The 25,115-nt window shown below is 35.9% G+C and overlaps 1 protein-coding gene across 1 annotated transcript in view; it reads left to right on the plus strand.

The window, feature by feature from the left end:
- MTHFD2L (methylenetetrahydrofolate dehydrogenase (NADP+ dependent) 2 like) overlaps positions 1-25,115 on the plus strand; it is a 110,912-nt gene that overhangs the window by 19,997 nt on the left and 65,800 nt on the right. The window contains exons 5-6 of the mRNA XM_049789919.1: positions 2,109-2,216; positions 23,499-23,591. Of these exons, the coding sequence (XP_049645876.1) occupies positions 2,109-2,216; positions 23,499-23,591 (201 nt within the window). The remainder of the gene's footprint in view (positions 1-2,108; positions 2,217-23,498; positions 23,592-25,115) is intronic.

Here is a 25,115-nt window from a genome sequence, read left to right on the forward strand (position 1 = left end):
TAGTTCAAGTTACATGGTTTTGTTTGAAGAAGGGAATAGTAGTAAACTGGGGTAAAGGTCTAACCCTTTTCTGTTTTAAATAAAACAAAAATAAATGAGAAAAGTTACAAAAGATTTATTTTACTTTATTTTTGCTACAGGCTGGAACTCCAGATCAGAACTTAAAGCATGAAAGTTTAAATTGTATACATCATTCTCAAAACAATCAGCTTTTTCCATATTTTTTACATATCACACATTTTTTCATAAACTTCTCTGAACATAAATATTAAAACCTTTCTGCAGATACACTTAATTTGAAAAAATTTTTAAATTCTTACACTGAGCACTGTAATATGAGTTTAGAACATTTGAGTTTCTTTCCATTGACTTCTGTGTACAAAGAGATTAGAGCGTTTTTGCAGACATAATTTGAGAGTACGTTGTTACAAAATATACACAAACAAAAATTATAGCAATTGAAAAACATTCACTAGGATAGCTGAAAACTTTTAAAGCTTTTAACTACACTATTCATTTCCCCAGAATTGTGCAAACTATTATTACACCACTAAAGCTGGATACAAAATTTTCTGTTTGCAGAAAAAACAGAAAGAAAAAGATTCATACAATTAAAACAAAATTTAGCCAGCAATATAGTGACTGGTGCAAATGGAGTGAAGAAATTAGCATAGAAGAAAGTTGTCGTTTTTTTTTGTTTGTTTTTTTTTTTTTAGATAAACCAGGTGCAGGAGGTTCTGAAAAATAGTTTCTCCTCAATTGAGCTTCGGCTTGGCTTGGAGTCTCTTGGTGGGATTACTGGGAAGAGGAAGTTTGGGGAAATACCTTGTTCAACTTCTGTGTTTAGGCTACTGACTTCATCTGGGATGGAAAGGCCTTTGGTTCCTGAGCCAGAGTCTGGATTGGGGGAATCTGCTCATCTGCTTGCTGCTGGTTCCTCTCCAATTTAGTTTTCTCTTAGGCTTGTTCCCCATCAGTTGCCTCTATAAGCTTCTGCAGGTTGGGAGTCAAGATCCTCTCACAAAGCACCTAATGTAGAAGAAGGCAGTGGGTCCCAGCCTCTGGGAGGCTGCTCAGAGTCTTCACCTCTTTCTCCTTCACTTCTTGCTTCTGTTCCACCTGAATGGGCCTCTGCCATGTTCAGAATAGGTGCCATGTGCACCGATGTTCTAGTGAAGGGCACTGCACATTTAGTCCAGTTCAAGAGAGGTCATGAGGGTGATTATCCACCAGAAGATCAAGGCACTCACTCATTATTGTTGGGAGTCTTTTGGGTGCTTGGGTCCTGAGTCACTGTTCTAGCACCAGTTGTACAATAAAAATCCACTAGTGATGAGACTGCCCCACACACTGTGTTTTTAAGAGATGCTTATTTCTGCATCATTGGTTGATTTCTGATTGCCTATTCCTTTAAATGGTGGTCTTGCTCCCCTCATAGCCACTTCTGTTTTTGGAAGCATTATCTTTCTAGTGAACTATTTTCTAATGGAGAGAAAATCTCAAAGAAAATATGATCCTGGAATCATACCCTTCAAAAATTAGTACTGAGAACAATCTTAATTCTAACAACTTAAGTTTATTTAGGGAAAGAATATGCCCCAAATAGGTAAACTGGGTTGTGTCTGCAAGCTTTGCTTCTCATACCTTGTAAATACTTGGAATATTTAAAATAGTATACTTCTCTTCTGTGGAAAAAAGTGCACGAGTTATATGAAGAATACATTTTAGAAAATTCGTTCATTTGATTTAACACTTGTTTAAAATTTAAGTACCAGTTAAATGTGCACTTGTTATAATCTTCTTACTTTATAATTGGTATATAATCTATTTTAAGTCTCTGTACTACTCTGTGTATCTCAGTTTAAAAGTTATTTAATGGCAACTTGAAAATATGTGTGTTTTTTAATGATAATATAATTATAAAAGAAATCAGAAACACAAGAAGCATAAAGAGAAATATTTATAAATAATGAATTGAGCACTTTAGAGACACACTACTTTATAATCCATATGTAATGATACATTTTTAAAGAATGTTTTAGTTGCTGTTTAAATGTTTAAGTTGATACAGGTTGATTTTTCATTCATATTTAATTCTGTGTGTTAAGGCATTGAAACATTTGGGAAAAATGTGGTTGTGGCTGGAAGATCCAAGAATGTAGGGATGCCCATTGCCATGCTTTTACATACTGATGGAGAACACGAACGACCAGGAGGTAAGTAGGATCCTTGAAAGTCTTTTATATTCATAAAATTTTCTTCTTTTTTAATTATAAAAAAACAATGTTTGAAAATATGACTTATATATGATTTTTTCTTTCTTTTTTTTTCTGTCCATACCTTGTGGTGCTCAGGACTTGTTACTAGTAGGGCTTGAAGAACCATATAGGGTGCCAAGGGTTGAACTGGTCTGTGTGCGAAGCAAGTGACCTTCACACTGTGCTATATCTCTAGACTTTTATTAAAAGTTATTGTGGGCTTTTATTAAAGTTTCCTTTATTCTTCACCTAATGGTATAACTACCTTAAAAGTAAGGGGATTATTAAAAATAGGTGTTTCTCTTGTTTTTTATGTATTTTTAAATCACTAATTTTGTAGATATTTAAAAAAGTTGAAAAAAATCAGTAAATGGATGTCTGCATGCACATACCTATTTGTAAGTTTTTGTTTTGTTTTATAACATCCAGCAGCTCTCAGGTGTTACTCCTGGCTCTGCACTTAGAAATCATTCCTGGCAGGTTCGGAGGACCATATGGGATGCCAAGGATCGAATATGGGTTAGTCACATGCAAGGCAAACACCCTTCCCACTGTGCTATTACTTTGGCCCATATTTATCAGCATTAACCTTGGTGAATTTCAGTTTTTTGATTCAGATTTTTTAAAGATTTTGATTAAGACCTTGATTGATATAATGAATTTGAAAATATTTTTTAAGTCACAAAAATCTAAGGAAAAATAAGCCTGATGATCATATCACATATATAAATTAAAGTCTTTGATTATTATTTCTCTTTCCTAGGTTTAGGGAAGTAAATATTGTACAAATATACTAGATATAATAGTAAATTGGGGACTAAGAGTCATGCAGATAACTCTAGAAAAACCTTAGCTTTGGACCTTTAGACATTGTGCGGTACGTAGAATACTTACCTTGTAGCTGTAGTGAACATAACTTTGGTTTGAGTGCCCCACACTACCACTTCCACTATGCCCTGAGCATAGATAGCATAGTGTCAAGAGTTGCCTCTGAGCACCACTGTGGTGCTCATCATGTCTATACCTGGGGATGCTTGGGTGTAGGCATATATTACCAGAGATGAAACTCAGGGCCCTTATACATGTAAAACATGTATTTTGAACTATCTTTATAGATATCTTTCATAGATTTTTAACTATCTTTCTAGATCTTGTTATGCAACCTCCCCAATTTCAATATCTTATTTCTTTGTCTCATCAGTAACATAATAAATATCATAACGTGATACAATTGATCTCAGACTACTTTTTCATACACCTAGTTCTGAACAATTTGGGCATTCAGTAATATAATTCAGATTGTAGGGTTAAAGGAAATGACAGACTTACAGATCACTTTCTCAAGGCCACACAAAGAAGTAGAAGATAATGGCTTGGAAGATGGGAGCTGACTCTATAGTTAGAAGCAAAGACTGGGATTCTGACCCCTCTACTGGTCCCTTGTATTCTTTAGAAAAGTCAGTGATTCTGTGCAAGTCTCTGCTTTCCCTATCTGCAATTAGAAAGAATGCCTTCTTCACTGAGTTACTGTGGAATTAAGTGATATGCATAAAAGACTAATTAGTAGCTTGACACATGCATCCCTTTATACATGTGAGCTGTGATAATTATTATTGTTTTCATTATCATGTATAAACTATCAAATTAGCTGTAAGATTTAGAATAACATAACTCAGGAAATTGAAGTCTTGTTTATTTTTATTTGAATCTACTTTTATTTTTTACTTTGGGGAATTAAACCTAGCCTATGTAATTCACATAATCATAGAATTTATAAAGCTTCTATGAGTTTTTTGGATTTTTGGACTCAACTGGCAATTCTCAGAGGTTACACCTGGCTTTGAGTTTAGGAATCACTCATGGCAGGCTCAAAGGACCATATAGGATGTTGGGCACCAAACCCTGGTCAGCTGTGAGCAAGGCAAGCTCCATACCCACTATGCTTTCACTCAGGCATGATTTTTGAAATATGACTTCATAACTACTCTAAAGTGTAATTAAGTTGGAATTTAATTTTAATTTTAATTTGGGGGGGGTGGCCATACCTGTCAGTGTTCAGGAGTTACTCCTGGCTCTGTGCTCAGAACTTGTTCTTGTCAAGCTTTGGGGACTGACTATATGGAATGCCAGGGATTGAACTCAGGTCGGCCAGCCATATTCAAGGCAAATGCTCTACCCACTGTGATATTGCTTTGGTCCCAAGTTCTACTTTTTCTTATAGGTACCAATATATTGTATATTATTGCTGGATATAAATTTTAATTATTTATTTGTTTATATGTTTATTTCTTTATAAATTAAAAAATTTAATGACATAAGACCAATTCTAGGCTCCAGGCAAACTAGTGTGTCCAATCCACGTCATTGTCTGTAGTGCCAATACAGTTTTATTTTTCACACAGTCTCTGTTGTTGGTATCATGTTTCTGTATTGAAGATCCTGGAATCTGAATAGTCAGGATGGTGCGGAGTGTCCTCTAATTTCAACTCACAATTAAAGGGCAATGCAGAAAGCCCTATCCAGTACGCAGGTCGTTGTTGTTGTTTAAGTCTTCTCAGTGTTAAAGGAAGACTCTTTTGAGTAGATCAATGTCAGAGCAGCAGTAGGGTCTTTCCTGGTAGAGGATTGCTTTCAGGTGATGCCATAGAGAACATTGGATGTTTCATAGATGGCTTCCCTGGTTCAGGGGTGAATGGAGAATGCCCATACTTCTGAGGCCTGTGCCAGGTCATCATGTCAATGTTCAGGGTGTAAGGTCCCATTGCACTACAAGATTTGTGTGTTCCTATCTTTATTAGATAAGAACTTATTTGTATGTATAGTATTTTTCATTTTTTTAAGTTTTTTTGTTTGTTTGTTTTTGTTTTTGGGCCACACCCAGCAGTGCTTAGAGGTTACTCCTGGCTGTCTGCTCAGAAATAGCTCCTGGCAGGCCGGGGACTATATGGGACACTGGGATTTGAACCAACCACCTTAGGTCCTGGATCGGCTGCTTGCAAAGCAAACACCACTGTGCTATCTTTCCGGGAGTATTTTTCATTTTAATGTGCCTCTGCTAACAAGAAATAATGCCACGTGGTGTTATCAGTGCATAAGGGGGCTGCAAGAACAAGTCCAACAATCCTCGAGACTTGGCTCAAACATAAGTATTAAACTGAGGGACTCTTTCACCAAAATTCCTTATTGAACATTTTACAAAGAGAAGAAAAGATAAAAAGTGGGGAAAATAAACAATCTAACTTAAGTGGGCACAATTGTCACCATTTAAGGGGATATTCAATAATAGTTATAGCAATTGAGGGAATATGTCTACAATATTCAAAGGAGATATGCATGTCACTTTTATGTCATTAGAAATAGTCGGGAGGAGGGTGCTGAATCCTGGACTTATTGGTCTTATGTCAGGAAACTTCAGGGGTAGGGTCTCCTTGTATTTAGGCCAAGGCTTTTCCTTTCCATGTCCCCCATACTTTGGTGGGACTATGCAAATGATAATTTCCACTCTAACACCGTTTTTACTGTGCTCCTTTGACTCTAAACCTTAAAAAAAAACCCACTTAAACTTTTGAGGGTAACTTAAACTAATATGCATGTGCATGAAAATGTAAAATACTATTATGTCTTCAAGTTTAAGGAGTTAACATAAATTTTATGGCTTTAGATTGCTCTGTGTACCACTAAAAAATTTTATGATGTACTATAATCTGGGGTCTTGAGGGACAAAGTAATTGTACATGGGTTCTGTTTTATCTTTCTTTGATAGTAATTTTAAAATTAAGGTGGAAGCAGGGGGAATTTCTTCTGAGAACTCTGTTTTTGAGTGAATGTCCTTCCACTGTAACTTTACCTTGTCCTCTTTCTTTACATCATTGTTCACATAATTAAAAATAAATAAATTAAAATATGAGAAAAAAAGAAAATATAAATTAAGAAAATTTAATTATACTTTAATATAATTTTAACTTGTATATTATGGCATAAAACATTAACTTTTAAATTATTTTATACTTTGTATTATAAAATTTTTTTTGATTTATGTTAAAATTGAAGGAAGGTAGAATTAGTTATAATACTGGTTACCATCACATAGTCAAATTTACATATTCTTACATGAGTACCTTTGTGTTATTATAATTACAGTGAATGAAGGTAATAAATTATATTAAAAATGATTTTGGGATCAAGGGGATATCTATGGGGTCAGATAGATGCCTGAATTTTTCTAGCACTGCATGGTTTCCTGAGCACTGATGGGCCAAGTTTTTGGTTGCTGGCATTGTGTGATCTGGCCTAACTGGCTAAGGGTTAAGCATTGATTGGGTAGCCCCCTGAAGGGGGCGGTGCCGGACAATTTGCCACATGGTAAAGCCAAATATCATGTGTGATAGCAATAATGTGACATATTAAATTGTTGACAATTGATTACTGAAGGCTTAGAACATGTGGGAGAGTTAATATTTCCAATGTCCATGTCTTTAGAGCAGTAATATGTGAAGTGATTACATGTGGTTTTAGTTAATGAATATAATGGAGGAGATTAACCTAGCAAATTCCTAGCTTTAGAGCTTGTTCTGACTAGCTGATACTGGGCATTCATCTCAACTACCAAGGGAGATTTAGAGACCTAATAGTGCATATTAGAAAGACAAATATAATAGCAATCTATGGACAATATTCATATTGTAATTTAGCTTGATTAATTTGTATTTACTCCTGGCTAGCATTTAGTCTTGATTTTTTTTATCTAGTACCTAGATCTGGGATTTTTTATTTCCTAATTATTTAGGGCATTGAGAAGGTGTTAAAATCTTGTAGTAAAGCAGTTACTTTTGTATTCAGCAGTAGGCTGCAGGGAGATCTTTTTTTTGCTGGGAATGTTAAGACAGGAACCTGCTATATAGAGGACAAGGCATCTGAGTCACACTATGTAGTGTATAGTGAGTAGGCAGTAGTTGTTTTCTGTGCGAGAAGTTATAATTTTGGTGGGGGTGGGGTTACAAAAGAGGCATTATACACAGGTATGGTGATTTAAATGGTCACTATTCAGTAGCACAAACTAAGTTGGCATCCTTAAGCTAATGGAATACTTGCTTAAAGGAAGCTCACGGTGGATGGAGTGGAGAATCTCATGTCATGAGCCCCAAAGCTTATTAGGATGTTTGAATGCCACTGTGCTCACCATTAGATCACTATATATTGTTTTAATTTATACTGATGTAATAACCTACTCAGTTTCTCCTTCATTCAAAGTAAATGCCATTGGCTTTAGCACATTTTTTTCTTTTTGACTCTAATGTGAGAAAGCAAGAGAGAAGCTTATAAATGTCTGTCTCTAAAAGAAGTTATTTTTCCCCTTGAAGATAACATTGGTTTGACTAGTAATTGCTATCAAGAGAATACAGAATCTGATTTAATTCAAATATTTTAGAGTAAATATATTTTTCATATTTTATATACTTTAGAATATCAAATCTAACTTGCTCCCAAAAATGCCTCAACACTTTGTATGTTTCTTCTTTAAAATGTAGGATCATTGCATTAATACTGCCCTCACCAGATTTTTTTTTTTGACCACCCAGATGTACTCAGGACTTACTTCTGGCTGTAAACCATATGCAGTACACACACCAGGGTTTGCTGCATAAGGCAGGTGCCTTACCACTGTCCTATTACTCTGACCCTGGCCTTTTTTTTTTTTTTTTAAGATTAGTTTAGGGCTAAAACAATAGCAGCAATAGGGTCAAAGTAATTAGTTTTAGTTTAGAATTGAAGCATCAGGTTAGGCATTTTTCCTGTATGTGGCTAACCTAGGATCAATCTCTAACAACCCTTGTAGTCTCCCAAGCACTACCAATAGTGATTCATTGGCATAGATCCAGAAGTAAACCCTGAACACTGCCAGGTGTGGCCCCAAACACTAAAAATAAAAGTTTAAAAAGTCCAACAACCAGCTGAGTTTAGTTATAAGCATATTCTAGTGTGTTTTCAGGCAGTATTTATTCAGTACTTGTTTTCTGTGAAGTAGCATGGAAAACAGTGGCAAGAAGACTTAGTCCTGTCTTTCCAGAAAATAACAGTCTGTGCTGCCATCATTCAGTTTCAGATACTTAGAACTGGATGGAACCTGGGTATCACAAATGCAAAGCTAGCATTATTGGACTACACCCTGCTTTACAGAAAACAAAGACTCGCCCCAGCTTTCTCTACTTTCACCTATTCCTTTTGACCTGTAAAAGGCTCCTGTAGACTTGATTAGTTTCAGATAGGTACTAATGGCTGTCACTGAACCCATTATCTCCTCATTGTGGAATGAGCTGGTCAGTAAAGATTGCAGAAGAGGTTGATTTAATGGGCTCTAGGACCACAAGCCTGGAAGCTCCCCTGACTTGATGTTTTTCTCCTTTATGACAACTTGGTTTATTAATTCTTGCAGTGACCCTACTTTAGAGAAATTCTCCAGGGATTGAATTATAGCAAGTGGAGCCTTACAGAGCATCTCAAACCCTTCTCTATCTCTAACTTAATAGATCTTTGTTGTTAGCTTTGATCTTAAGTGGTAGAAAACTAGTATAAAATTTTAAATTTGATAATAGTGTAAATTTAAGTGTTCAGTTTCTTATTTTGGAAATGACTTGTCTTTGTGTAAGTTCCTAAATTTTGGTAATTGGCTTTTGATTACTTTGTTAAGATGAAATATCAATTATTTGATTATATATAGCATGTATTATATATTATATCTCTGAAAAAAAAGAGGTGACATTAGTTCTGTCTGAAAAAAAATGATAGAAAAGTATGCACACAAAATAATAGCAATTTCCCTTCAGGGAATTAATGAGCATGAGGTCAGATAGATCCCAGTGATTGTATAATACATCTGTTTCCTAGCAATGTTGTTGCTTATTCAGTTTAGTATAGTGTTGTAAGTCAGCCCCTGAAGAGGTTGACTGAAGGAGGGATGGAGGATGAGGTCTTTCCCCTCCAGCTTGGAGCATGCGTCTGCAACCCTGTTCATCCAGCGGTTCTGAGGTGAAGCGGCGGGTAAACAGCTCGCAGATAGTAAGGCTTGTGGATATATTAGTTTTATTTGGTGGATAAGACTGAAGTCCATAGCCTCAGCATCAATTCCAGCCAAAAAGCCCCTCGCCTTCCACAGACCCTTGTTTTTATTCTCCAGAATCAGGTACCACCCAATGGTGGGATCAGATACCACCCAATGGTGGAAGCAGAATCAGGTACCACCCTATGGTGGGGACAGGATGCCAGGTACCATCCTAGGGTAGGGCACAATCACCGATCAGGGTAGGGTCAGTAACATAATAATTCCATAAAATGTTTACATACACAACAGTATAGCTTCAGTTTTTAAGTTTATTTATTAAAAACATTTGGTGGGATCGTCAGAACTTAAATATGCTTATTTAGATATGCTTAAATATGTTATTATTTGTCTGAAATAGCAGGTAGGATTTAGATATAAAATTCTGGCTAATTGTATTTTGGTGATCTGTCAAGGAAGCCAGTAAAGTCAGATCCCAAGATGTAGACGTCACTGGAGAGGTCGGATCTAGAGCACTCACAGAGAAGAGTTCATCAGCCACTTTAGGAGAATAACTCTGTTTATTGCAGGTGTGAAAGGGATATTTAAATTAGGGGAGAGTAAGGTGGAGATTAAGGTGTTGACTCTGTCAGCCAATCAGGTAGGATGTGAGAGGGATTATATGAGGGTGTGTGCTTCTGTGTTTAGGAAAGACAGAGTAAGGGGATTAGGGAAAGCAGGGTGTGTGCTCTGGATGTTATGTTGGGGCCAGAGATAAAGAGGTAAGGCATTTGCCTTTCATGCAGAAGGACTGTGGTTAGAATCCCAGCATCCCATACGGTCCCCTGTGCCTGCCAGGGGCAATTTCTGAGTTTAGAGCCAGGAGTAACCCGAGCGCTGCCGGGTGTGACCGCAAACCCAAAAATAAATAAATAAATAAATGAAACAAACAAGGTATGTGCTTAAGGTGATTAACTACATCTCCCCCTTCTTAACTTTATAGAAAAATGCAGAAATATAATGTAAACCAAAGTAATTCATGCCTGAAGACTCTATGATAAAGGCAGATGTCTCTATCTAAGAGATAAAATGAGGTGGTGGTTTTTTCATAGGCACAGCAAAAGTTAGGATTAAAAAGGATAAAAACTTTTATCTGCAAGTAAGGTAATGAGGAGATTTTAAGTCAGTTACTGTTGTAGCTTATTTCTAGGAATCACTCCTAGTGAGGGTAGACTTGGCTGTTAGATTTTGCATACATCATTCTGAAAATAAACAGCTTTTTCCATATCCTTCTCTTAAACATGTCACAATTTTTTCATGAACTTCTCTGAACATAAACATTAGAACCATTCTGTACATACACTTAATTTGAAAATTCTTAAACATTCTTACACTGAACATTGTAATATGAGTCTAAAACATCTGAGCTCCTTTTCATAAAATTCTCTAGACAAAAATCACAAGAACATTTCTGCAGATATATATAGTTTGAAAATAAATTAGCTAAAACATTCTTCTAATAAGCACTGTAATATAGTATCCAAGTTCCTTTTCCATTGACTTCTGTGAACAAAGACATTAGAATATCTTGGCAGACATAATTTTGAGAACAAGTTGCTAAATAATATACGCACAATCTAATATCACAGTAATTAAAAAACATTCAGTAGGATAGCTGAGAGTTATTAAAATCTAACAACATTATTCATTTTCCCAGAACTAAAGTGCAAACTATTATTAAACCACTAAAGTTGGATACAAAATTACGTTTGCAGTGGGGCATAGAACAAAAGAGTAGTGTGGGGGGAGGTCAAACCCCTTGTTGATGGTCTCCAAGTCAAAGAATGATTTCCAAAAAGATAAATTGAATCCCATTCTTCCGTCCCCCCTTTTGGGGGAGACTTTGATAATAATGTCCGGAGTAAATAATCAACGAATGCAAAAGAATAGGGGACCAAAGGTTCAGCAAAGAAAGTCTTTTGTCAGTTGCAGCCAGCTCCAAAAGGCAAACCGAACCAGCAGTCAGTTCTGGCAAAAGAGCTCCCTATGCCTCCCCAACAAGCTTTTTATTTCATTCCTTAATCACCCCCACCTGGAAGATCCAGGTGGGATGACAGGCAAAAACAATATTACAACAATTACTCAACAATTCCCCCTTTTTTGTAAGCAAATAATAATAGTATACAATACAATACAATTATAATATACAATACAACACTACATAATTACAATTACAAAACTTTAATGAAATATTAAATACTATAAATTAAAAACATTAATTTCTTTTTTTTTTTATCTTTTTTTTTCTGGGAGAAATCTATGTATAGTTTATCTTCATTTTAAATCCAGTTTTCCACACATAAGAATATCTGATGCTTAATATGTGCCAAGTGTTCTTTTTTTTTGTTTTTTGTTTTTTTTTAACACCACCCATCACCAGTGCAATATTCCCATCACCAATGTCTCAAGTCTCCCTCCTCCCCACCCGACCCCTGCCTGTACTCTAAACAGGTTCTCAATTTCCCTCATACATTCTCATTATTAGGACAGTTCAAAATGTAGTTATTTATCCAACTAAACTCATCACTCTTTGTGATGAGCTTCCTGAGGTGAGCTGGAACCTCCAGCTCTTTTCTCTTTTGTGTCTGAAAGTTATTATTGCAAGAATGTCTTTCATTTTTCTTAAAACCCATAAATGTGTGAGACCATTCTGCGAAAAACATTAATTTCAATTAATTAAAAACATTTAATTACACTAATCATAAATTAAATATACTTTAAAAAATTTTAGTCATAAAAAATACAAATATATAAGTTAAAATTTTTTTACTAGGTTCAAAGTTACTCTCAAAAAATAAGGAGTATAGAACTCCTAAAAGTCCAATCAAAGACATTTGATGAATCAGGAAAGACGAGTTGTAACTTGATATAGAACACAGCACTGGAACAGTTAATGATGTATTCCTCAGTTCGATATCAGGAGGCTTGCAATTGTGATGAGATTCCTACAAATAAAACGTTAAGAACTAGGAAAAAAAGATAAATTGTAAGAAATAATAAATTAAGGCATAAAGTATCAGGAAAAAAAAGAAAAAACCATAAACAAAAATTACAAAACCGATAAACATGCAAATACATACTATACAAAATTATGGGAATAACACTCATTTATAATTGCCAGAAATATCTATTAAACAAAAATCAAAATAAAGCCAAAGAAAAATTTGAATTAAATCAAAAAGAAAAAAGAAAAAACACTTTAAAAATATAATAATAAAAAAACTGTTTAAATGAATATTTCAAAATAACAAAAAATTATAGTAACAAAAAAAAACTTTTTAAATCAAAGTCGAATAAATCTAAATGATCAAGAATTTCATGTGCAACATGACCATAAAATTCCATAATGCAAATATGAAACAATAAATATAGTATAATCAGTCATCAATAATGAGCACTGTGAACAGTCTACCCAAAATTATGGTTATATCGAAACTATGTTTATACCTTCATATCAAAATCTATGTTGAGAGCAATAAAACACTGATGTTACAATGAAAAGTCAAAAGTTGCCAAATGAACATATATCGATACACAATCATAAAGCAACATTAAAATGATTAAGAATCTTTCTTTCATATAGGTCTTAAGTAACATCAATATATTGCAAAATCTTCTAATTAATAGTGACCTAAAACAATACTGAAATTAAGGCATAAATACATCATACAAACAACCACAATAGGGATTCATCGTATTCATTCCTATTAAGAAATCATACCTAAAAAATGACCAGTAAAACATCAATGATAATTGACAAATAAAGGAAATGATCATTAAGTCTTCATAGTAGATCTCTGAGAAATATAAAACAAGATATATGCTGCTGTAGATTTTACCGATGCAATAGGGATTTTCTTGATCTTCTTATCATCAAAATTGATCCAATACTGTTCTGTGGCAATTTTACAATATGAAGTACAATGTCCATAATGAACTTGACCAAAATGATTTGATACTGATGATAAATTATATTTTTCAATCTTGTTATTATCTTCTTGAGTGAATTCTGCTAAATTGAGGTCTTCCAAAGGAAAATCCACATAAGTGTATAATTTTTTAATCTGTTTTCCATCAAAAGCAAAACGTTTCAAATGAATTATCAATACAGGAGGTATTTTCCATAAATATGTTTTCTTTGAAAAATCTCTTTTAGTGTTGCAATTATTGCAGTGAATTCTATTGTTATCTCTCAAATCTTCTTCTTTAAAAAATTCAACAAGGCATTCCTGTAAAGTACATTTATCTGCAGACTTGACAGCCAGGGACAACTGAACAAATGTTTCATAAACCTCAGACTTTTGGTAACATGTAAGACACTGTAGTATAGATTTAAACTGTCCTTGAAAGGTATCATAGATAATAGATTTGCAAACTCTAAATTGTTCATATTTATCATTGTCTATCAAGTGTACAGTTTCATCTGTTATTGAATTTTTAAGCAAATCTTGATGTAGTCCTTCTATAAGAAACATTAATAATTCGTGAGGATCCTGTTGGTTGTGTCCAGCAAATTGGTCATTGAGTAAACTTATTGTTGCTTTGAAATTTTCAGGATTGAAATACTTATGGCATCCATTTCCCATGATTTTGATAAGATGACCAAATTCATCTGCTAATTTACCTTTATGTCCCTTTGGATTTTCTCTATTAATATCTTTTTTATAATGATCTTGATAAAAATACTGAGTCAAGTCTGTAATATTATACAAGCATTGCAATATTGAATTCATGTAACATGAGTTACCCAAATTTTGTAATCCAGTGAAAACAGGTTTCCGTTTTTCTGTTTGTAGTCCAGACTGTAAGGATTTTTCACTTTTGTCAGATTCACTGAGAATATGAGGTATGAAAGTTAATCCCTCACTTACTTTCCCAGTCACCTCAGCAGCACCACAACTGTCAATATCTTGAGCACTCTGTACTTGATGTGGGGAGGAATCTATAGTCCCAGCAACCTGACCTTGATCATCAGTGCCAGTCCGATTTCTAACGAGACGCAAGGGGACCCAAAATTTCTTAGGAGGGTTGTCATTTGTAGAAACATAAGCATAACCCCTCCCTCTCAAGAGGAGATAACCAGCAATCCATTTTTTATCCTCTTTTATCCAAATTGGAATATTTGTTGTTTCTTGTCTCTGATTATCTTCTTTAAAATGTTTTTCCCCTGCTGTATAGCTCTCTCCCTGAGGTAAATTTAGATAATTTAGTGTAATGAGAGTCAAAGATAACAGCTCCATTGGCATCAAACCTCTTTTTCTATTCTTTTGCAATTGAGTTTTCAGAGTTCTATGGGCTCTTTCCACAATTGCCTGTCCTTGACAATTGTGGGGAATTCCTTTAATATGCTTTATCTGCCATTCATTACAAAAAAATTCAAAAGTTTTACTTATATAAGAGGGTCCATTATCAGTCTTAATAGAATACGGAATACCCATAACAGAAAAACATTGTAAAAGAAAACTGCAAACTGCCTTAGATTTTTGGGAAGACATAGGAATTGCCCAAATAAATCGAGAATATGTATCCACTACCACATGAAGGTATGGTTTTTTGGGAAATAAGTCTGTTTGAGTTACATCCATTTGCCACAATTCGTTAGACTGCAAGCCTCTTGGATTTGCTCCTGCTATATGGGTCTTTTGTGCTAGCGGGGCACATATGTTACATCTTTTTATAATTTCTCTCGCTTGCCTCCATGGAATTTGATAATTTACATGTAAACGACGAGCATTTGTGTGTAAGGCTGAATGTTCCTCTACAGGTGATTTAAATATAGGCATTGCTAACAAATCAGCAGTTTTATTTCCTTGAGCCATTGGCCCTGGAAGGCCTGAATGAGCTCTAATATGTGTGATGAAGATAGGTTCAGTTCTTTTTTGAATAATGTGTTGTAACTTTTTTAATAAATTCTGTATAATAGGACTATGAGAATTGAGGGAGGCAGTGGCTATCACCGGGCATAAATTTACAACATATAAAGAATCAGAAACGACATTCATGGCTTCAGATACATTTTCTAATAGATAAATTAACGTTGCTAATTCAACTTTCTGTGCAGACTTATATTTGGTTTCTATTGTTATGTTCATATTTTCTCCGGTTATTCCGCCCCGTCCCCCACTTGATCCATCTACATAAAAAACTTTTGCATTGGGAATAGGAGAATCCCTCACAATTGAAGAGATAACAAACTGAGTCTTTTTCAAAAAGTCCCAGGTCTTTCCTTTTGGATAGTGAGAAGAAATCTCTCCTGTAAAATCTGAGAGAGCCCTTTGTAGAGATTCATTAAGAGGCAATATTGACTCAATTTCCTTTTTTGGTATTGGCAATACTATTATATCTGGATCAAAACCTAACAAAGATATTGATCTGAGTCTTGCTTTAATAATCAATTCTGAGATTAGTTGCAGGTAAGATATCACAGACTGAGGCTGTTTGTTATGTAAATACACCCATTCCAAAGGACCAGCCTGTTGCATTAAAGCCGCAGTAGGTGTTTCTTTTGTAGGGAAAATTAATAAAAATACCTTCTCTCCAGGGATAAATCTTAAGAGAAATGATTTTTGTAGTCTGTTCAAGAAAATGTCCAATTCATTTTTAGCAGCTTGTGTTAAATTTCTGGGACTATCTAATGCAGGATTACCTTCCAAAGTTTTAAACAGATTAAACAGCTCTGCATTTGAGATTCTTAGTGCTGGGCGGAGCCAATTTACATCACCCAAAAGTTTCTGAAAGTCATTAAGCGTTTTAAGGTTTTCTTTTTTTATGGAAATTTTTTGAGGACGTATTGATGTTCTGTCCAAAATAAAGCCCAAGTATTGATATGGTGGCATGGTCTGTATTTTTTCTAAAGCTATTTTCAGTCCTGCCATTTGCAAACAATTGATCACATAAGCATATAATTTCTGTAAATCTGTTTCATTATTCATTGTAATTAAAATATCATCGGTGTAATGATAAATTATAGCTTGGGGAAATCTTTCACGAGCAGGGCTCAAAATTTTGTCCACAAAATATTGACACATAGTTGGTGAATTTAGCATGCCCTGAGGGAGAACAGTCCATTGAAAACGCCTGCAAGGGTGAGTATTATTAATAGAAGGAACTGAGAATGCAAAACGGTGTTTATCATCTGGGTGAATAGGAATATGATAGAAGCAATCTTTTAGGTCAATTATAATTAGTGGCCATTCCTTAGGGATTACTACAGGTGATGGTAAACCTGTCTGTAATTTTCCCATAGGTACCATAGATAAATTCACTGCTCTCAGATCCATTAACAATCTCCATTTACCAGATTTCTTTTTTATGGTAAATACAGGTGAATTCCATTGAGAAAACGAAGGCTCAATATGTCCTAATTTTAGCTGTTCTTCCACTAATTCTGTCAGCACCTTTAATTTATCAGTTTTAAGGGGCCACTGGCCTATCCAAATTGGTTCATCAGATTTCCATTTTATTTTTATTGGTGCTGGGGTTTTTCTGGCAGTGGCCCCTACCAAAAATTTTTGGTTTTTAATTCAGAAGAAGGTTCAGGCTCACCTTGAGCTAATGGAATACGGAATTCTGCCTTCCATTGTTTATGCAAATCACGGCCCCACAGGGATGGTGAAAATGGGCCCACATGAGGTCTGATTATAGCCTTTTGGTTTTCTGGGCCATAAAATACCATGGTTCTTGTGCTTAACAAGCAAGAACTCAGGCCTCCTATTCCTTTTAATGAATATGGAATTTCTTGCAGAGACCAATTTTTTGGCCATTCTTTATCAGAAATTACAGTGATCTGAGCACCTGTGTCTATCATGCCATTAAAGGCTTGCCCTTCTATATTAAGTTTAATCATTGGATTTTCATCTTTACATTTAGTAATCAGAGCCACTAATGGGTTTTTGGCAGCCCCTGGATCTGTGCTTCCAAAACCTCCAGTTCTTATCTTATCAGAAGTCCCAAATTTAACATAAGGTATTATTACTATTTGGACAATTGTCTCCCCTTTTTTGAAAGTCCAAGTAACAGGCACATTGATAACTACAATAATTTCTCTCTTTGAGTCTGAATCAATAACACCTGTGATTACTGATATACCTTTTACATTAAGGGAACTTCTGCCCAGAATCAAACCCATTGTATCTGGGGGTGATGGTCCCACTATGCCTGTGTGTAGCATATAAGGGCATTCTCCTGGGTAAATTGTAATGTCCACTGGGCAAGTTATATCAAGCCGAGCACTGCCCACAGTGGCATGTGTTAATTCACTGATTGAAATTAATCTTCTTGGGCTGGGCTGGGGAGAATTATGGTTTGATGACTTTGCCCCTGATTTGTAAGGGCCTGGGGATTGGCCCTGTAGCCGTTTCCCTGTTTTTTAATTGTAGATCCTGGAGGAACTGAATTTAACAAAAGATGGCAATTCCTTTTAATATGCCCTTGTTTTCCACAATGGTAACAGGAAAATTGTCTCCTAGGGTTTGTATTAAAAGTTCTTCCTATGTTATTACTATGGGGATTTCCAGATCTACAGTCTTTTGCCCAGTGGTAACCCTTATTACATTTTGGGCAGAGACCTGGTTTTCGGGCAAGTTTTTGTCCCCTTTGGTAAAGAGGTATATTTCCTTTAGTAATTGCAAAGGTTTGCACCTGATCTGAATTTACTAATGAATGGGGTATATCATAAACATTCCTACATGCATATAAAAATTCATTTAAATCAGCTTTTTCCTGCAATGGAGCCAATACCAATTTGCAAGCTGAATTAGCATTATGATAAGCCAAACATTTTTCTAGAAATTTCCTCACCTCATCATTTTTAACTTGTATTTTTAAAGCATCTTTGAGTTTAGCCACAAATTCTACATAAGGCTCTTGGGGACCTTGGATGATTCTTAGAAAGGTTCCCTCACCAGTACTGTTAGTATCAATTCTTTCCCATGCAGATAATGCAATGTCTTTAATTATTTTTGAGATTTCCTTTGGTAAAGCTGCTTATGTCTGTATATCTGAATATTGATTTTCTCCCATTAATAATTCATATGAGAGATTAACCCCTGCCACTCGTTTTTTGGTTCCATCTGGACTATATAGTTTGGATTTCACACCCTCTGCATATAACATTTCCCATTCAGTTCGCTGTTTAGATGGCAGGCATATTTCAGCAAGTTTTTTAAAGTCATGCAGAGTCCAAATTGATTTTTGACACCACATGCTTAGCACCTCCTGACAATATGGAGAGGTAGCCCCATATTCTTTACATGCTTTCTTAAACCGTTCTACATCCTCCATTTCAAGAGGTTCATAATTTGAAACATATACTTTTTGAAATGGAGTTGAGGCTGGATTAGCAGAAGTACCTTGCACAGGACTCTGATGCCTGAGGTGTGGAATACTAGAATGTGGTTCATTGTCTGAGTTGGCATTAACATGTGAGTCCATACTGTGAACAGAATCAGGACTCTCTTGTGGACTTAGCACTGGAGGCTGATCATCAGTGTCAAGATCTTGATTTGGATTATGAGTATCTAAATTACGTGTCCGAGTTGATTTTTTACCGGCAATTTTTTTGCTGCCAGTGTCAGATTTATCAGCCTCTATCTTAGTCTGAATTTTCGTAGGAAAAATTTTTTTATTGTCCATACTGGTCATCACTTTACAATTTCCACATTGTCTATTTCCTAACCACCAGCCAATGACTATGCATATGGTAGTCATATTAGCCAACACAGAAATTCCACAAACTATGACTAATGGAGACCACTCAAGCAATGCAAATATTGGAGTAGAAATATTTGATTGAATTGTAAGCAGCAACCATCCAACGACAATGATATTTACTAGTATCAAACCAAGTGGTTTATATCCAAGCAGAGCAATGCACTTGAGTAATGCCGAACCGATGTATTTAATAACAGATGGCATAGTGAGCGTGAGTATCCATAATAACCAGCCAAGGATCTCCAGAGGTGATTTCCAATAAAACATGTCACTTACAGTTCCAGAGGGTCCAGATTCACCTGTTCCGGGCGCCAAATGTCCCTGTTCGGGCGCCAAATGTGGGGGGAGGTCAAACCCCTTGTTGATGGTCTCCAAGTCAAAGAATGATTCCCAAAAAGATAAATTGAATCCCATTCTTCCGTCCCCCCTTTTGGGGGAGACTTTGATAATAATGTCCGGAGTAAATAATCAACGAATGCAAAAGAATAGGGGACCAAAGGTTCAGCAAAGAAAGTCTTTTGTCAGTTGCAGCCAGCTCCAAAAGGCAAACTGAACCAGCAGTCAGTTCTGGCAAAAGAGCTCCCTATGCCTCCCCAACAAGCTTTTTATTTCATTCCTTAATCACCCCCACCTGGAAGATCCAGGTGGGATGACAGGCAAAAACAATATTACAACAATTACTCAACAGAGTGGCATTAAAATTTATACAGGTAGGGGCCAGAGTGGTGGCGCATGTAGTAAGGCATCTGCCTTGTGCACACTAGCTTAGGACAGACTGCGGTTAGATCCCCTGCTTCTCATATGGTCCCTCAAGTCAGGAACACTTTCTGAGCCAAGAGTAACCCTTGAGCGTCACTGAGTGTGGCTGAAAAATCCCAAAAAAAAAAAAAATACACACACACATATTGCATTTATATATATATATATATATATATATATATATATATATATATATATATATATATATATATATGGATACACACACAGGTAAATGTTTAAGTAGAATACAGTTTAACTAGCAATATAATGGCTAATGCAAATAGGACCAAGAGCTTAATCTAGAAGAAAGTTGCAGGAGGTTCTGAAAGCAGTTTCTCAAGTTGTGCTTCGAATGAACTTGGATCCTCCATTTTTCTCCTCCATCTTCTTTTGTATTAGGAACTGAGATCTTCTGGAATTGGAAAGGCCTTTGGTTCCTGGGCCAGAATTTGGGTGAAGGAACCCACTCAATTCTCTGCTGTTGGTCCTCCTCAAATGAAGCTTTCTCTTTAGCTTCTATCCCGTCAGTGACCTCCATAAGCTGCTACATTTTGGGGAGTCAAAGTCCTCATACAAAGCACCTTTGGTAGAAGAAAGTCAGTGGGTGTTGGCATCTGGGATACTGCTCAGAGTTTTCAGGTCTCCCCTCTTCACTGCCTCCTTCTGTTACTCCTGAGGTGACCTCTGCCAGTATAGGTGATGGTGCAACTGAGCAAGGCCAGGAGATGAATTTGCAGAACATACGTCTATTGGGAGAATATTGACCATTTTCACTCGTCATGTCGAGAAACATTTGTACTTTTAGACCCCTCTTTCCTTTCATAATATCAAACTTTACAGTCTCCCCATCTCCAACACTATACAGAAACTTCCTAGGATTGTTTATCTTAATAGCTATTTAATGAACAAAGACATCTTCTTTGGTGTCATTTCTGTTGATAAATCTGTAACCTTTCCAGACTTTGAACCGTTTGACAGTGCACACAACTTGGATTGCCAGCATTGGCTAGACCCTCTGACTCCTGGTTTGGGGCACTATACCTCTGATCAAGCCATTTTCAGACTCTGAGTTTGCAGAGCCTGTAGCAGAGACTTCATCCTTGGGAGATTGGGGTGAGGGTCCTTTCTTATTTAGTGCCAGTAGTGAATGATAAATTATCAGCCCTGGGAAGGCCTTTAGATTGAGAACTTGTCACCACTGGAAAGGCATCCTTCTTCTCTTGGTGCATGTGCATGAGAGAATCTCTAAGGAGCCTGCCATGTACAGTCCAGAGCAAGAAATGAACGTAGATGGACCAGAGCTCCATAAAGCTGTTTATAATGGGAACTATGTACATCAGTGTTCCAGCGAAGGGAAAGGCACATTCAGTCCAGCTCGACAGAGCTATCATAGTGATTTTCTACCAGGGGGTCAAGTCACTCATCATTGTTGGGACCTTCTTGTTCAAATGCCAGTTGTAAATGAAACCAGTAAGGTCAGATCCCAAGATGGAAAAGTCACTGGTGAGGTCAGAGTCACTGGATGTTGAAGTCACTGGTGACATTGGATTTCCACAAAGAAGCATCCACAAGCCACTTTGGGAGAATAAGTCCATTTATTGTAGATGGGAAATGGATACTTATATTAGGAGAGAGTAAGGGGAAGAGTGAAATGTGGATTCTGCCAGCCAATTAGATAGAATGTGAGAGGGGATTACAATAGAGTTTATACTTCTGTGCTTAGTAAAGACAAGGTAAGGGGATTAGGGAAAGCAGGGTGTGTATTTTGTATGTTAAAACAGGGTGTGTTATAATCACCTAAGGTGATTAGCTACAGTGATCTATATTAAAATCATGTTTATTGAATAAGTATCAAGGCACACAAAAGTTTTTAGAATTGGATTATTAAGTTTTTAAAATATTTAAATTTAATTATTTATTTTTTGAGGGGGAAATTACTATACCCAGTGGTGCTCAGGGCTTACTTCTGACTCTGCACTCAAGGATTATTCCTGGCAGACTCTGGGGACCATATAGGGTGCAGAGGATTGAACAAAGTGCCTGTTTGCTGTACTGACTCCTGTTTCTTGATACATTTTGAATGTCAATAGCACATATAAACTTCAGTTTTTTTTAAGTCAATTATAAACCACAAGTATAATTTAGTAATTAAAATCTTGGGCTAGAGAGATCATACACTATAAAATGCATATATAATGCATGTGGATGACTAGTGTTCAATTTTCTGTACCACATGTGGTCCCTCAAGAACAACTAACACTGATTCTTGAGCACAGAGCCAAGTGTAAGCCCTTGAGCACTGCTAGATGAAGCTTCCAAACATAAAACATGTAAAATTGTAGATTTATTTCATTAACCTCATAACCTATGTTACTGACTAAAGTTCAAATTGGTTTTTATTTTACAAAGAATAATGAGATCCTATTTATGGGGATGTTGGCCTTTAGTTGACAAAAATGTCCTTTTATTGAAATTATCACTTCTGTATTGAACTAAAATTATAATAGGAATTAATTTTGCCTATACTTAGAAGTAGCTATTATGTAAACACACAGATGTAGAATGTAATATAAATTGTGTTTACAATGAGATTTTGTGTAGCTACAGCAAATGTTTGAAACAATAAATATCCATGAATAGCTAAAGCAATCTTTGGGAAAAGGAATATGGGAGGCATTACTTAACCTAATTTTAAACTGTATTACAAAGCAATAGGTATAAAAACCTACCTCTATTAAAAAAAAAAAGTGCCTCCCAGTTGTGCTCTAGTTACATACATTCACTTGTCCTTTTATTAAAGTATATGGAAAGGGTTCCTGTATATGCAAATTTTATCTTTATTTTCTAAATGTGTACTTTTATAGTCATCTCATGTTTTATTTGCTTTTTATCTTTTAGCCTGCATTTTCTTTTTATTCCTCCATTAATTAGTATACTCTTACTCATATTTTAAAACCTGAAAAACAGCTTTCTTTAGAAATTTATTTTGATATTTGTTTTGTTTTGTTTTGGGGCTACCCTCAGTGATGCTCAGGGATCACTCCTGGTGAGTAGGGAACCTGAATTTTGAGCCTGGGTCAGCCGCATGCAAGGCAAATGCCCTATCTGCTGTGTTATTATAAATAACTCCAACCCACTGATATCTTCTTAAGACAGAATTGATTTCTCATTTGCACTCCACAGTGTTTTGCCCCTGTATATTAATCAGTTAATATAGAATTTTCAAATATGGGAATTCTATTTACTAATATAATGACCAATACTTAACCTTGTTTGGTTTCATTTAATTTAATTTAATTTTCCTGATTGTGTGGGTACTGGATTATACAGGTTGTGCTCAGAGTTTACTCCTAGTTTTGTGCTCAGGTATCATTCCTATAAGGACTTGGGTGGGGGGACTATATACTGTTCCAGGAGTAGGAGCTAGGCTGAGCTTGTACAAGACAAGCAGTTTAACTTAGTATACTATTCTTGACCCCTTCAATTGATTTGGTATTTGGTCAAATGAAGCATGCAATGTTTGGGAGTCATCAGGCATTCTCTAGTTTTTGCTTCAAAATGATTTAAAAACTTCAATGCTGTTTTCTAATTCTTATGATGTTACAGAATTTCCTCTTGATTTGGGTGTTTGAAATTTTTAGTAATTATATAATGGTAGTTCTTCTGCATTCCAGGTGATGCAACTGTAACAATAGCTCACAGATACACCCCTAAAGAACAGCTGAAGATACATACTCAGCTGGCTGATGTTATCATCGTAGCTGCAGGTAAGTCCTTAGTGGATTGTATTTGGAAAAAAGTCATAAATAGAAGAATTCCAATTTTAACTACTGGTAAATCTATAAAAACAGCTGGTTTATTTTGGGGGGGGGCACACCCGGTGACACTCAGGGATTAACCTGGCTATGTGTTCAGAAATCTCTCCTGGCTTGGGGGACCATATGGGATGTTGGGGTGAACTGCAGTCCATCCTGGGTCAGCCATGTGCAAGGAAAATATCCTACCACTGTGCCATTGCTCCAGCCTCATGAACAGCTAGCTTTTTAAAGGAGTTGGTTTACGTAGCTTTTTAGAATAATTTAGTTTATGTAACTTACATCAGCTTTATACTGTCACTTGGCAATCATCATATGGTCCAGTAGGATGCTGACCTGATCTGATCTGATCTGGTTATGAGCTGAAACATTGAATATCAAGGGAAATTGATTAGAAAGGCAGATGGATAAAAAGAAAATAAACAGTATTGCACCTCATGGATCTTTTACTTTTTTCTAATTTGTTTTATATTCAAACATAAAAAGCCATCCTTTAATTTTACCTGTGATTTTGTCTTATAGATATCCTTGCATTCATTGCAAATAATTGTGACTTCAAGTGCTATAGCTAAGATTTGATAAGAATAAGTTCCGGCTTCATTTTTGCTTAGCAATTATGTTATTAATTTTTAACTTTACACTTTCATTTCTGACTGTAAAAACTGTGAAGGAAGAATAAAATGTCAAGAATTGGCTATGATGAAGAGAATAAGAATAATTTAAATTAACTTTAAATATAATTTAATTCAATTTCTTATTCTAGTATAAGGCATTTTTCTTAGACCCAGAATACATGATACCTGATATTTACTTTATTTATTTCTTGATACCTTCTTAAGACAGAATTGCTCTCTCACCTAGATTATATATATGTATATATATACATATATATGTATACACACACACACCCACACACACACACCCACAGTATTGAAGCCATTTATGTTGTGTTTCTTCCAAACACAAGAGGGCGCCAACGAATATGCCGCTGTTTTTTATAGCCAGTTGTCCGTATACCAGCCTAAAGAGTGCCGGCTGGAAGACCTCAGAGTGAGTCCAGTTGCCTTTTGTTCTTTGCCTCTTATCTGGCTCTGATACCTCTAATTAGATAAAATCGTGTGCTAAATGCTGGAATACAGCCTTGTTATTTGCCCTGAAGTAGTCCTGAGGGCATAAGTATTTAGAGAAAGAACATTTCGATGATGAACTTTGAGGATTAACAAGAAATAGGAACGGTTGTTATATTTTCCCCCTTTAAATAATCACGTTGGGGGGCAGAGAGTTTGCATAGTAGGTAGGGCGTTTTCCTTGCACGTGGCCAACCTGGGTGCAAACCCAGGCATTCCATGTGGTCCCCAAGCCTGCCAGGAGTGATTTCTAAGCACAGAGCCAGGAGTAACCCCTGAGTGCAGCAGGATGTAGCAAAAACAAACAAAAAATCACCCTGAGAATTTAAGGATAAAATATGAAAATGAA

This window comes from Suncus etruscus, chromosome 16 (genome assembly GCF_024139225.1).
Source record: "Suncus etruscus isolate mSunEtr1 chromosome 16, mSunEtr1.pri.cur, whole genome shotgun sequence".
Taxonomy (NCBI): Eukaryota; Metazoa; Chordata; class Mammalia; order Eulipotyphla; family Soricidae; genus Suncus; species Suncus etruscus.